The 14,093-nt window shown below is 34.6% G+C and overlaps 1 protein-coding gene across 2 annotated transcripts in view; it reads left to right on the forward strand.

Annotated features, from left to right (window-relative positions):
* The first annotated feature begins 2,740 nt into the window (after window positions 1-2,740).
* dar1 (dendritic arbor reduction 1) overlaps window positions 2,741-14,093 on the forward strand; it is a 506,171-nt gene continuing 494,818 nt past the window's right edge. The window contains exons 1-2 of one of the 2 annotated variants that reach the window (XM_067756916.1): window positions 2,741-3,189; window positions 3,332-3,722. In XM_067756916.1, coding sequence (XP_067613017.1) covers window positions 3,660-3,722 — 63 coding nt within the window. In that variant the 5' untranslated portion in view covers window positions 2,741-3,189; window positions 3,332-3,659. Of the gene's footprint in view, window positions 3,723-14,093 lie in introns of both variants that reach the window. The other variant, XM_067756917.1, reaches the window with a different exon arrangement.

Genomic DNA, 14,093 nt, shown 5'->3' on the forward strand with positions numbered 1-14,093 from the left:
AGTGGCGACCCCGCTTAGACAAATTTTCTTCTAATTGAAAAACCTTATTTCTAAAATATTGATGTTGCTTTGCCCGGGGTGTGAACCCAGGGCATACGGTGTGGTCGGCCGAGCACGCTACCATCACACCATGGTGGCCGCCATGATTTTGATATATGAAAGTCTATATCTATCTTGATCCTTTGTACCTGTACAACCAACCGTTATCCAATCAAAGTTATAATACCCTGTGTACAAGTACAGCTGGGTATAAATATAGTAATGCGCCGAACGCGAAAACGACAAAAATCGGCAGCGGCGTTTATCGGCCTTTATCTTTTTATTCCAGTAGCCTCTACTGATTTAAGTTATCGGAAAAAATTGGTAACCTGAACTACATAAAACGATATCCCAAAAAAAAAATCTAATTTAGCAACGCTCATCTAACGAATAGGTCATCCGAAGAAGATAGATTGAAAAAGTATGCGAATTTCAGTACAGAAAATTCCTGAAAACGATCAAAAAATCGGATTGATTTTGCGCCACAGGAACGCTTGCTAGACAAATTATCTTCTCAAAAACTAAAATGCGTTTTTGCCTAGGTTAAAAGAATAATTTTCTTACAAATATATAAAATTTTATAAAAAATAAATAAAAAATTTATCATTAATTGTGTTTCCTGTCGAGGTTCGCAATTTTAAAGTCGAGTATTCCTATTCACTTATTCGAAGGTACTTATAAATTAGGTATTACGAGAAATACTCAGTCAAGTATTCTTGATTAAAAAAAAAATAAAATGTTTCCTCAAATTAATGAAAAATTTTAGATTTTATTGCCGTTAGGGTCACTACATCCGGCTTTCTATTAGGTTTTTAAATTGTTTCACTTCTTTTCAAGAGCTATTTCACACTCTTTTCTAAGCTTTTTTATCTCTTTTTGCACAAAAATCACCAAATTTCTGACCAAATTTGTTTCACAATTATTTTTGATAGTCTCTTTTACATCCATCTGCATTGCTGCCACACTTCTTCTATAATTTAACATATACTTAGGGAGCGTTGAGAAAATAAAATTGAATTTATCATGTCTACAAATTTATCTGCAATTTCGATAGTTCCCACATTAACAGGTCTTTGATCGTGCAGTGGATTACGGGTTCAGCTTCTCAACTTCACAGTCGAGTGCTCTAGCGGCTTAGCTACATATTTCACACATGTAAATACTGTGGGAAATATTTAAAGGAAATTTTAGTTCAGGCATAACAGCATACAAAAAAGTAATTCATTTTCGTGCTGTCAAAATGTACTTAGATGCCACTAAGCACTTGTAGGTGAAGTTTATTCCCCTTATGGCCACTCTATTAGACGTCGAAAAATCTTACAGCGCTCCTGACCTGACCCGTCAATCGAGCTTTCTGTATGTCTCGTTTGCTTTTACGAGGTAATCAACTAACTGAAACAGCTGGACATCGCTTTATTTTTCTTAAATAATTTAGGACATTTCAGGTACGTGCCCTTAGAGTGTGGTACCGAAAATCATATCCCTTATACGTTTAACGTGCTCGTCATCGAAAAAAAGAGTTCTCATCCAAGGCTTGTTAAATATATTTTGCATTGAAAGTCGTTTCTATGCGGTAGATCCACAGCCTTGCGCACAACCAAGATGCGGTATTTTTGTTTTGGGCGCCTCTAACGTCGCGAAATATTCAAAGCTCTACAACCCGCAGTGAAGTATTTATTTTTAGGCCCTAACTACAGTTTTTAATGGAGTTTCGAGTACGTAAATTGTCAATTAATAAGCTAAATATAAGTTTTTAATTAAATATTCATTGATCTGCAATTTAATGAGCATAAACACATAACGGCACTCTCTAATAATATGCAACTCAGCTGTTGCTCTTTAAAACATACTTAAATTTGAAATTAATACAAAACAAAGTTAAAATGTAAAATTCTCTTATATTGAAAAAACCAGTTGTGATAACTTATGCTCACATATTCTTTATCGCTTCTCTTACACAATATTCACTCTCTCAGTTACAAAAAAATCTGCACGTTTTGATCAATTTGTGCCACTGTACATCAAAACAAACTCACCTGATGGTCAATACAAGTTGGCTTAAAATAGCCATGCGGGTTGTTTAACTGAGTGAGACTGGCTTTTACGTGCATACACACATACATACATACATATGCACCATCTGTGCAGCCGGCAACGCTTTGTAAGCGATCAATGAGCAACGTTTAAAAAGAGCGCATTCAGCTCTGCTACATTCAAAATAACTCGCTATCATGAACTCTCTCAAATTAGTGTTATTGTTGTCAGGTCACTCTCGCTCTCGACGACAGTGGGAAAAATAGTTATAGAAGTAATACAAATACAAAACTTTATACCCGTACAAGCAAAATCACCTGCATAAAAATTGGAAAAATTGAGCAGCAACAACAAAAACAAAACTACCACCATCAACAGTACCAATAGATAGCAGAAGCGACTGCTTTTGGAGTTAACATGGAGAAGAAGAAGAATTAACCAGTAAGCCAGCCAGCCATCCAGCCAACTAAGCCATGCATTGTAAAATATCAACAAATGTGAGTAATTTTGTATGTTCGTATGCATGTGTGTGCATGTTTGTATTTTTGTAAATTTGTATTACGGTGGCGGCAGGTAAGCAAACAGCAACAGCAACACGGTAAAGTAAGGTTCGTCTGCGCCAAACCACTGCCATCCAATCAGTCTGAACTCGGTAAGCGACAACGATGAAACAAATGGCGGCGCTTTAACGGCTCAATATACCTCGGTTTTAGTTGAACATATACGTTGGTTGGTTAAATAATTCTGCATTCAAAGTTCATTTCCTGATCGCGGCGCGTTTTAATTTTTTGGCAAGCGAGTAAATTTGAATGTGACAATATTTGTTGGTTTGTCTTATAGCCATCGCAATAAATGTTTTTTTTTGCGTAATCTCAATTTCTTATTTATGTTTTTTTGTTTTGCTACTGCATAAGCAATGTAACGCTGTAAGTGTGAATTTTGAAGAGTAAAAAAATTGTATTTGACAAAATACTTACTTTAAGCAAACAATATGTGCAAAGTGTCAAATTAAGCGAAAAAAGTTTAGAGATCATTTCCTAACAGATGATGTGCATTAGCGTGGGCGCGAATGATTTAGACAGACTTTGAGCCGTCGCTTGATGAGTGTCCGTATAAGTGAGTGCATTTTTTTTGGTTGGATAAAATACATTGTTTGCATGCGAAATTAAAACAAAAAAATTCAAAAATTATTAATAATGCTTAAAAATGCATGCAGAGTGGGCATAGCTTAACTGATTAAAAATATTATTAATTGCAGAAAAATATGCCTTCGGTAAAGTGCTTTAGATACATACGTATATATAAATTGTGACAAATAATGGTTGTAAAATTTAAAAAAATTAAAAATAAAATGTGCCTTTAACAAATGCCTAATCTATGTAACAAAAAACTACAACTAAATACAGTTGCTCAAAAAATAATATAAGTGCCTATACATACTAAAAATACTTAAAAAAAAATTATAAGTATTGCAACAAAGTTTATAAATTGTTAGAATATTTGCCCGCAAACTTGTGAAAGTGGCACTTTGCTGCCACTCGCAAAAAAGGAAAAGTACGTGAAGTTGAAACTAAAAAGTGTCTTAAATGCATACGGATATAATAATTGGTGATCAATTTGTGCCATCAACAAATTATTGGGTAATGCAGGTGAGTCAAAGTGTTATAAATTGCATGCTATTGGGAAAATTAAAACAGGTTAATTTAAAAGGACAATTTAAAAGGAAAAATTTTTTCGAATCAGAAAATCTTGCAGTATTATAGAACAACATCGCTTGCTAAGCGCACCTTTCCTCTATGAGATGTTTTTTTTTTTTTGCAAAACAATATGTGTCTGGATGCCTTCATCTTCTTGCGTAGTTGTAACACCTTAAGGAGCGCAGCTTTACAGTTTTAATAATGATAGTGCATATTTGTGGTGTGTTATTTGTAAAATTATTATTTTTTTCTATCTTAGGAGGGACTTGGCTACGCTTACGACATTTGCTAAGACAGATGATATTTTGCTGAGAAACTTCTTATGCCACAAACAAAACACATTAAGCCGTTATGCAAGTTACACAAGGCAATATTTTTCTTTTGAAGTTTTGAACTTATATTGGTACGTGAGATAGTTGTATATACTAAAATTAGCACCAGAAAAAACAAAATGGTTCATATGTCGTATAATTTCTTGTAAACAGAGGTTATTCAAAATTTGAATTTTTCGAAATTTAAAAGTATTTCAAAAAAAAAATAAAAAAAACATGGTTGAAGAATATTCCAAGGCGTAAAAAGGCCCAGTATAGATTTGACTTTTCTTAACCCGATTGTTCTGATTGCAACCAACAACAAGGTGTATCAAATACCTCCTGCAATAAGGTATTTTCATAATAAAATTTACTGTACTTACTTTACTTAAATTTTAAACAGTTAATATTACCGGATTTATAAAGCATAGTTCCTCCACTATGCAATTTTGTGCAGTGATGCACTTTAAACCGAAAGAAATGAAGCTAGTAAAATCAGCAAATCAAATTTGTTGATCTATAAGCAACACTTAATCAAAATAACTGCTGACGTTATGGTTACTTTAACGGAATTATTCGTCAGAAGGAAAACTGTTGGCCTAAGATAACAATATTCTGTAAAAATGACAGACTCTTAACCAATGCAACATATGTTTTTGATAAAAAAATTTCTGTAAAATCAAAAGCCACTGTTATATTTTAACAGTTTTCATTAAATCTTTTAGGGTGACAGTAATAATTGTTTGTTAGCACCTCAGAGGTAGGCGGCTACCGCTACGCCTACCACACCAAAAATCCTGAGATCAAGGCCTAGAAAAAGCAATATTAAAATCTTTAGAAAAAAGTTTTTTATTAATTTTTTCTAACAGAGCAGTGGCTTGCATTGGATGAACGTTCTTTTTTGTTGTTTTGACTGTTAAAGCGGTTAATTCAGAATACGCAATTTGTGTCAAGTTGATTTAACAGCTATTTGCGATGGATAAAAATTGACAGAAATATTGGTTGAAGTGGGTCGTAATTCGGTTGATCATACCAGTTTTTTTTCTTTCAGTGTACTTTCAAACAAACAAGAAAGTTACTTTATTGAACATATGAACATTGAATTATCAAGAAAGAAAAGAATTTTTTTTCGAAATTTTCGGAGAAAAATTTAGACCACTTTGCGTCTTTATTGGCTCGTCTAAAATTGTTCATTATATGCCACTTGGTAAAAAATTCACTGATATTCAGCCTTAACAAACGTGCTGTGAGTTCTGACTCCTCTTGATTAAAATAAGAAGCAAAAAAGCGGGTCTTGCGCTAAATGAGAACTGCTGTCAGCCAATAAAGAATCGGTGCATTCGCGCCTTTGCAGACACGACATTAACAACAAGAACAATGTCAGCTTAGAAATCAAACGGGGAACAACTTTTGCCGACAAGTGCTACTTTGCACTGAGTGAGCAATTTAAAAGTTAAGACCTCTCTCGATGAACAACAGTTCTCCGGCAAATGTATGGTCCTGTCCGTGATGCCGACAGCGAGTATCGAAGGAGGTATAATGATGATATGACGATTGTGCAGCGAATAAAAAAACAAGGGCTTTGCTGGCTAGGTCATGTTATGCGAATGGTCAAAGACGTTTCGGCTATGAAAGTAGTGTAGTCGACACCGCAGTGTCGCGCTTAATTTTTCTATGGACGGCAGTATAATTTAATGGTCCACCGATCTATTTTACCGACGGCCAACAATTATTGCTCATATTTAGATCCTATACTGAATATGCAAGGTTCAAATTCCGTTTCAGGTAAAATCCCAAACTTCAGAAGGATTATCTCTAAAATCGAAAGGTTTACGTCAAAAGCTTGCTTTAAATCTGAACGGCATTTTTAAATGAAAAAAAAAAAAAAAAACAAGTAAGTAAGGCTAAGTTCGGGTGTAACCGAACATTAAATACCCAGTTGAGAGCTGTGGAGACAAAGTAAGGGAAATCACCATGTTGTAAAAGGAACCTAGGTTAACCCTGGAATGTGTTTGTATGACATGTGTATCAAATGGAAGGTATTAAAGAGTATTTTAAGAGGAAGTGCGCCATAGATCTATAGATGGACGCCATTTAGGGATATCGCCATAAAGGTGGACCAGGCCTGACTAGAGAATTTGTTTGTACGATATGGGTATCAAATGAAAGGTGTTAATGAGTATTTTAAAAGGGAGTGGGCCTAAGTTCTATAGGTGGACGCATTTCGGAATATCGTTATAAAAGTGGACCAGGGGTGACTCTAGAATGCGTTTGTACGATATGGGTATCAAATGAAAGGTGTTAATGAGTATTTTAAAAGGGCGTGGGCCTTAGTACTATAGGTGAATGCCTTTTCGAGATATCGCCATAAAGGTGGGCCAGGGGTGACTCAAGAATTTTTTTGTACGATATGGGTATCAAATGAAAGGTGTTAATGAGTATTTTAAAAGGATGTGGGCCTTAGTTCTATAGGTGGATGCCATTTCGAGATATCGCCATAAAGGTGGACCAGGGGTGACTCAAGAATTTGTTTGTACGATATGGGTATCAAATGAAAGGTGTTAATGAGTATTTTAAAAGGGCGTGGGCCTTAGTACTATAGGTGGATGCCTTTTCGAGATATCGCCATAAAGGTGGGCCAGGGGTGACTCAAGAATTTTTTTGTACGATATGGGTATCAAATGAAAGGTGTTAATGAGTATTTTAAAAAGGCGTGGGCCTTAGTTCTATAGGTGGACGCCTTTTTGAGATATCGACATGAAGGTGGACCAGGGGTGACTCTAGAATTTGTTTGTATGATATGGGTATCAAATGAAAGGTGTTAATGAGTATTTTAAAAGGAAGTGGGCCTTAGTTCTATAGGTGGATGCCATTTCGAGATATCGCCATAAAGGTGGACCAGGGGTGACTCAAGAATTTGTTTGTACGATATGGGTATCAAATGAAAGGTGTTAATGAGTATTTTAAAAGGGCGTGGGCCTTAGTATTATAGGTGGATGCCTTTTCGAGATATCGCCATAAAGGTGGGCCAGGGGTGACTCAAGAATTTTTTTGTACGATATGGGTATCAAATGAAAGGTGTTAATGAGTATTTTAAAAAGGCGTGGGCCTTAGTTCTATAGGTGGACGCCTTTTTGAGATATCGACATGAAGGTGGACCAGGGGTGACTCTAGAATTTGTTTGTATGATATGGGTATCAAATGAAAGGTGTTAATGAGTATTTTAAAAGGGAGTGGGCCTTAGTACTATAGGTGGATGCCTTTTCGAGATATCGCCATAAAGGTGGGCCAGGGGTGACTCTAGAATTTTTTTGTACGATATGGGTATCAAATGAAAGGTGTTAATGAGTATTTTAAAAAGCGTGGGCCTTAGTTCTATAGGTGGACGCCTTTTTGAGATATCGACATGAAGGTGGACCAGGGGTGACTCTAGAATTTGTTTGTACGATATGGGTATCAGATGAAAGGTGTTAATGAGTATTTTAAAAAGGAGTTGGCCTTAGTTCTATATGTGGACGCCTTTTCGAGATATCGCCATAAACGTAGACCAGTGGTGACTCTAGAATGTGTTTGTACGATATGGGTATCAAATTAAAGGTATTAATGAGGGTTTTAAAAGGGAGTGGCCCTTAGTTGTATATGTGAAGGCGTTTTCGAGATATCTACCAAAATGTGGACCAGGGTGATCCAGAACATCATCTGTCGGGTACCGCTAATTTATTTATATATGTAATACCACGTACAGTATTCCTTCCAAGATTCCAAGGGCTTTTGATTTCGCCCTGCAAAATTTTTCATTTTCTTCTACTTAATATGGTAGGTGTCACACCCATTTTACCAAGTTTTTTTCTAAAGTTATATTTTGCGTCAATAGGCCAATACAATTACCATGTTTCATTCCTTTTTTCATATTTGGTATATAATTATGGCATTTTTTCATTTTGCGTAATTTTCGATACCGAAAAAGTGGGCGTGGTCATAGTCGGATGTCGGCCATTTTTTACACCAATACAAAGTGAGTTCAGATAAGTACGTGAACTGAGTTTAGTAAAGATATATCGATTTTTGTTCAAGTTATCGTGTTAACGGCCGAGAGGAAGGACAGACGGTCGACTGTGTATAAAAACTGGGCGTGGCTTCAACCGATTTCGCCCTTTTTCACAGAAAACAGTTATCGTCCTAGGAGCTAAGCCTCTACCAAATTTCACAAGGATTGGTTAATTTTTGTTCGACGTATGGCATTAAAAGCATCCTAGACAAATTAAATGAAAAAGGGCGGAGCCACGCCCATTTTGAAATTTTCTTTTATTTTGGTATTTTGTTGCACCATATCATTACTGGAGTTGAATGTTGGCATAATTTACTTATATGCTGTAAAGATATTAACTTTTCTTTTAAAATTTGAATTTAAAAAAATTTTGCTAATTTTTATTAAGCAGACATAAAGTAATAAGAGTAACGTTCCTGCCAAATTTCATCATGATATCTTCAACGACTGCCAAATTACAGCTTGCAAAACTTCTAAGCTACCTTCATTTAAAAGTGGGCGGTGCCACTCCCATTGTACAAAATTTTACTAGTTTTCTATTCTGCGTCATAAGCTCAACTCACCTACCAAGTTTTATCGCTTAATGCGTATTTGGTAATGAATTGTCGCACTTTTTCGATTTTTCGAAATTTTCGATATCGAAAAAGTGGGCGTGGTTATAGTCCGATATCGTTCATTTTAAATAGCGATCTGAGATGAGTGCCCCGGAACCTACATACCAAATTTCATCAAGATACCTCAAAATTTACTCAAGTTATCGTGTTAACGGACAGACGGACGGACGGACGGACGGACGGACATGGCTCAATCGAATTTTTTGTCGATACTGATGATTTTGATATATGGAAGTCTATATCTATCTCGATTCCTTTATACCTGTACAACCAACCGTTATGCAATCAAAGTTAATATACTCTATGAGCTCTGCTCAACTGAGTATAAAAACAATAAAATTTTAAATGAAAGACATTGTACTTATATGTATGTTGATTATAAATGACAGTGCAACTTCTGTTTGCTAGACTGAACTGCGAAAAAATTTTATTTTATCACTTCGAACATTTGACACTTGCACGGTTAGAAATTTGAAGCTAAATCTTAAACCATTCATCGGCTTAAGTACTTTTTGAAAATTTTGTGAACTAAATTGGACTACTTACTACCCAGTTTTCTTAATCGGTTTAAATTTTAAACTTTTTTGCACAAAAAGTTAAAAATCTGTAAATTGCTTGAAAATAAAACCAAAGAACTTTCAAAAATCAAAAAATATAAACTTTTTCACTCTGAGTATAAAACAAAACCACAAAGTTTTAAAAATTTGTATCACATCTGGGTTTAAAATAAAACTCAACATTATTAATTTTTGAAAAGAGCTGCAAGTTAGGCATCATATAAGTGAGACGTTTTTGCAACTGATTGGTGATTTATTTGAAAATTATAGTAATTATTATAAGCTAATACAAAACTTTCTTTCCGTGCTTTAGCGTTTGCAAATCTTTCTAAAATTTTTTCAAAATTAATAGTTTGTAAAAAATCACTTTCTATTTACATTAGCGAGAGCTCTGTAAGTTTTTTCTGAAGGAGCGTGGAGCGCAAGTAATTTTACTGTTAAGTGCTGAAAATGACCTTTCGCCGCTGCAGTTGGTAACACTCATTATCAAAGAAATTCTTAATATTATCTCCACATTCGGGAACATGCATGAAATATTAAAACTTCTTATTAACTGCAATAAACCCTTAGGTGTTCTCGCAGAAATAGAATGCTCGGCCTCGATGTCAGATTTTAAAAACTGCGCCAAATGGACGCATTCTTCTGCAAAAGTTTCTTCAAAATCAGTGGCATATAGTTGTTTTAACTCATTTGCTTTACTTCTAATAAATCCACTGTAATCTAATTCATGCAATTTCCATAAGAAAGCAAACTTTGTGTTTACTGTAAGTGCACTTTAAGACAATCAATCGCTGCATAATAATTATCAATGGTGAAAGGTTGCCTCCCTTCTAACTCAATGTGCTCAGTCTTCAATTCATCAAAATGAAATTTTGGTTTCTTTCTTCTTCTTACATCTTTTTTGTATGTGGTCACTTCGCATCTCTTGATTGCCTTCAAAATTTTCTAACTCTTTTTAGTCACGCAACGTATTAAGATAAGCATGTGATGTCTCATAAAGAGTAACAACACTAGACAAATCAACAAAACTTGCTTGTAGCTGTACATTAACGATCTGACATTTTACGAGCACAGAGTTCCATAAGCACAACATTATTGTAAATTCTAGAGTTTTCATTTTTTCAAATATTGCTCTTACTTCTATTTTGGTCTCTTTACTTTGATTTATATCTTCGCAAATAGGGTTAAATGCTCCCAGAACTTGTTTCTCTGAACTGTATAAGGTTTTACTTGCATCTGCTCGCGCACTCCACTGAGTTTTTGATAGATTTTTTAGTGCCGTCGATTCGTCATCAAATTTGGATAACAAAATTTGCCATCTGCTTTTAGATCTAGAAAAAAATTTTATAGTTTTTTTCCAGTGTAAAAAAAGCAGCCGACTCATCACTACTTTCCGCGGCAGCCGATACCTCGAGATGGAGAGAATGCGATGCATAAGGAACAAATGTAGCCGGAGTATTTACAGCTTTAATTCTTGACTGAAGACCTTTGTATTGACCAGACATATTGTTAGCATTATCATAATTTTGGCTACGACAGTCTTTTATATCCAGTTCTAAAGTGTTATCAATTGTTGCAAGAACAGCCTTCTCTATGTCTTCACCTTTATGGCCGCAATTGGCTAAAAATGTAATAAAGTGTTCAACAGGTTCTCTGTTAGGTAAAATGTAACGAATTATAAATGTCAACTGATCGGTGTGTGAAATATCTGGAGTAGAATCAATGCTAATCGAATAATATTTTGGTTTTTTTATTTCTCCTTTAACCGAAAGTAAAACTTCGTCAGCGAGAAGTAAGATACATTCTTCGGTTATAGAGGATGACAAGAACGATGGAGAACCTCTGCCTTTTTGTCCAAATCTCACCAAATGTTCAGCCGTGAAAGGATCAAATTTAGACATAAGCTCAATACATCCAAACAAAATTTCCGTTTTCATTTTCATTTTGACCGTGAAATGGAAGCCCACGTGAAGCTAAAAACTTAATTGTTTCCATTCCACGTAGTAATACATTTCGCCAATAAGTTATTTATTCATTATATTGTTTGAATATTTGCGTATCCAATCGTTGTAAAAGTTTTCCTCTACATACATATTGTCCCAAACATTTACGATGAGAATTGTAGTGATCAGTTATTAAGTAGAATTTTTCCAGTCATTAAATCCACTTTTAGCAAATACGGATGTTACTCCATATAATTTGCAAGCACCACAAAACACACGACCTGTGGATTCTGAGTATACTAACTACTTCTCTCCACAATTTCGCCATTAACAAGCTTTATCTCAAACATATTTTTCGATAGAAATCTTCTTTGATTTTTATACTGTTTTCCCATCTAGAAAAATCTAATTCCTCGTTTTGTTGCAATCCTTTATTAACAATATAATCTCGTAATTCATCTTTTACTTGCCGCAGTGCAGGGTCACTTGACGGAATAAACGGCTTTTCTTCTATTACAATTTCGTCTTCGTTGTAGATCGTTGGCGTCGCTACTATAGGGATAGTGTTAGACGGGACACGGAAAATGAACAAACCGCGGTAGAGGAACCACGGAAAGAAAATTTTGGCGATAGTGCAGTATTCGTTACCGTTTCGTTCCTTTCTGCAGAGCTCGTTAAAAATGTTTCTAGTTTACGATTATGTTTTAAAATGTTTTCTATCTACTTTTCCTTTGTTTTGCTATATTCCTGTATTCTGCACCACTTGGCTTTTTTACTATCGAACTACTCTCGTTACTGCTAATGGCCTTAAAAAAAAACACAATCACCAGTGCACGGACTTTACCACTTTATTGGTAGATCTACCAACTTTTTAGCTCATTTTCATTTCCTACCACTTCTACCACCAAAGCCCAAAAATCTACCAACATTTGCCTTTGTAAAGAAATAAAGAAACGATTCAATTTTGAAGACGAAAAGTTACACCCTTTGAAAAATGTTGATTAAAAAAATATTAATTCTAGTCAAAAGACAATGATTGTTCCCTTACCTAAAGCTTTTCCATTTCACAAGACTTCCACGGAAATTCTTAACAACGAATGGCGATCATTAATGCTATATGATACGGAAATAATATAAATGATATTTTCCGACGATATTCTTAAAGGATGGATAAAATTGGGAACTGAAAAGAGTCTTCTAAAAGAAAATTTGAGTGAATAAATGTTCTCTTTAGCAATATTACCTCACAGTAGTGCAGCCGCAGAAAGCTAGTTCCCTATAATGAACGACATAAAAACCGCCAAACGTAATAAGATTTTATAAAAAATTTTACTTTGTAGAAGGTGATTTTGTTCCTTGTATTTAATAACACCCATATGAAACTAGATTTTTTTTTGTTTTTTTCTGACGATTTTTTTGTTGAAATTCGGTTCTTATTTTGAAAAATTTGTGCACAAATTCAAACAAGAAATTAATTTGTTTATGAAAGAAATGTAGTAAATGAGCTCGCAAATATTTTCCTGCTATATTTTCATCAGTTTTTTACGAATAATTTTGAACGAAAATAAAAAAAATTTTAAGTAAATGATAACATGCAAAAGTCGATTATTTTGTGGCAGAAAAATACTGGTACATTGGAAAATTGTTGTTGTAATGAGACGTACGGGAAAAATTCCTCAGTGTTTCGAGCTCAAAATACAGGAAAAGAGCAAATATGATATAGGCATTAGCTATGTATATACAAATTTACATGAATTTTTTTTGTTTTGTCTACATTTTTTTAAGTGTTATTTCCGTGAAATGTGTTTTATTTGTTTTACAATAAAATATGAATTGTTTTGTACAAATATAAAATGTAGCTATTGTTTTCTTGAAAAAAGAAATCTACCAACTTCGACCACTATTTTAATTTTTCGTCTACCAACATTCTCTTTTTAAAAGTCCGTGCACTGACAATCACTAAGGGAAGGACAATAAATATCAATAAACAATAACGAATATACGCGAGGGCGTGATATGACGGACGAGACAAACGACGACTAATGAAAGAGATAACACAAATAAACAAAGTATATAAACTTTAAACATTTAAAAAACGGGGATTCCCGCACGTCGTTGATGTGTTTCGTTGTGCGCGGCAAGCAACGCTGTTGCCAGCTCACTCAAACGTTCGACCACTGGCCGATTCGAGTGACTCAGTGATCAGACCATTGTTTACTATATAGTTTGGCAGCTTAAGTAGAGGTTATGTTGCGAATAGAGTGGAAGGCAGTGGACTAGGCAGTCGAATGTCATATAATGAAGGAATGGTGTTCGGAGTTTTTTCAAAGTTAAAAAAAAAAAACTGATAAAAGCTTTAATATAAATAAAACTATTGTTTTAATAACAACAAAAACGCCTTATATATTCTATATACATAAATTCGTAATGATTACCTCACTTTAAAATTTGAGTTAAATAATCTAAAGTTTTTTTTGAAACTGAGTCGAGAACTGTGCGTGTGAATGTGCGAATTTTCACCGATCAGCTATTAGTTGCCCTACTTGGTAAAATTTACAATGGATCAGACACTCCCAAGCTTTTTCAGTTAACATACCATTTAGTTTTAGTGTTTTTTCTCGGTTTAGTTGGAATATGTAGGGTATATGTAATTATACTAGATTTATAGTGCTTGCGAAGATGCTATTTAATTTTAAATTTTCCCTACAAATTGGCGAAATGGGACCTATATATTTTATGCCGACTCCGCAAGGCAGCTGAATTTTCACTGGTAAGAATTTCATGGCAAAAAATCACTCGGAGTATTTGCCAGCCCACTGCCGACACATAAGCAGTTTTTCATATAGATGA

Source organism: Eurosta solidaginis, chromosome 5 (assembly GCF_040869045.1).
Source record: "Eurosta solidaginis isolate ZX-2024a chromosome 5, ASM4086904v1, whole genome shotgun sequence".
Taxonomy (NCBI): Eukaryota; Metazoa; Arthropoda; class Insecta; order Diptera; family Tephritidae; genus Eurosta; species Eurosta solidaginis.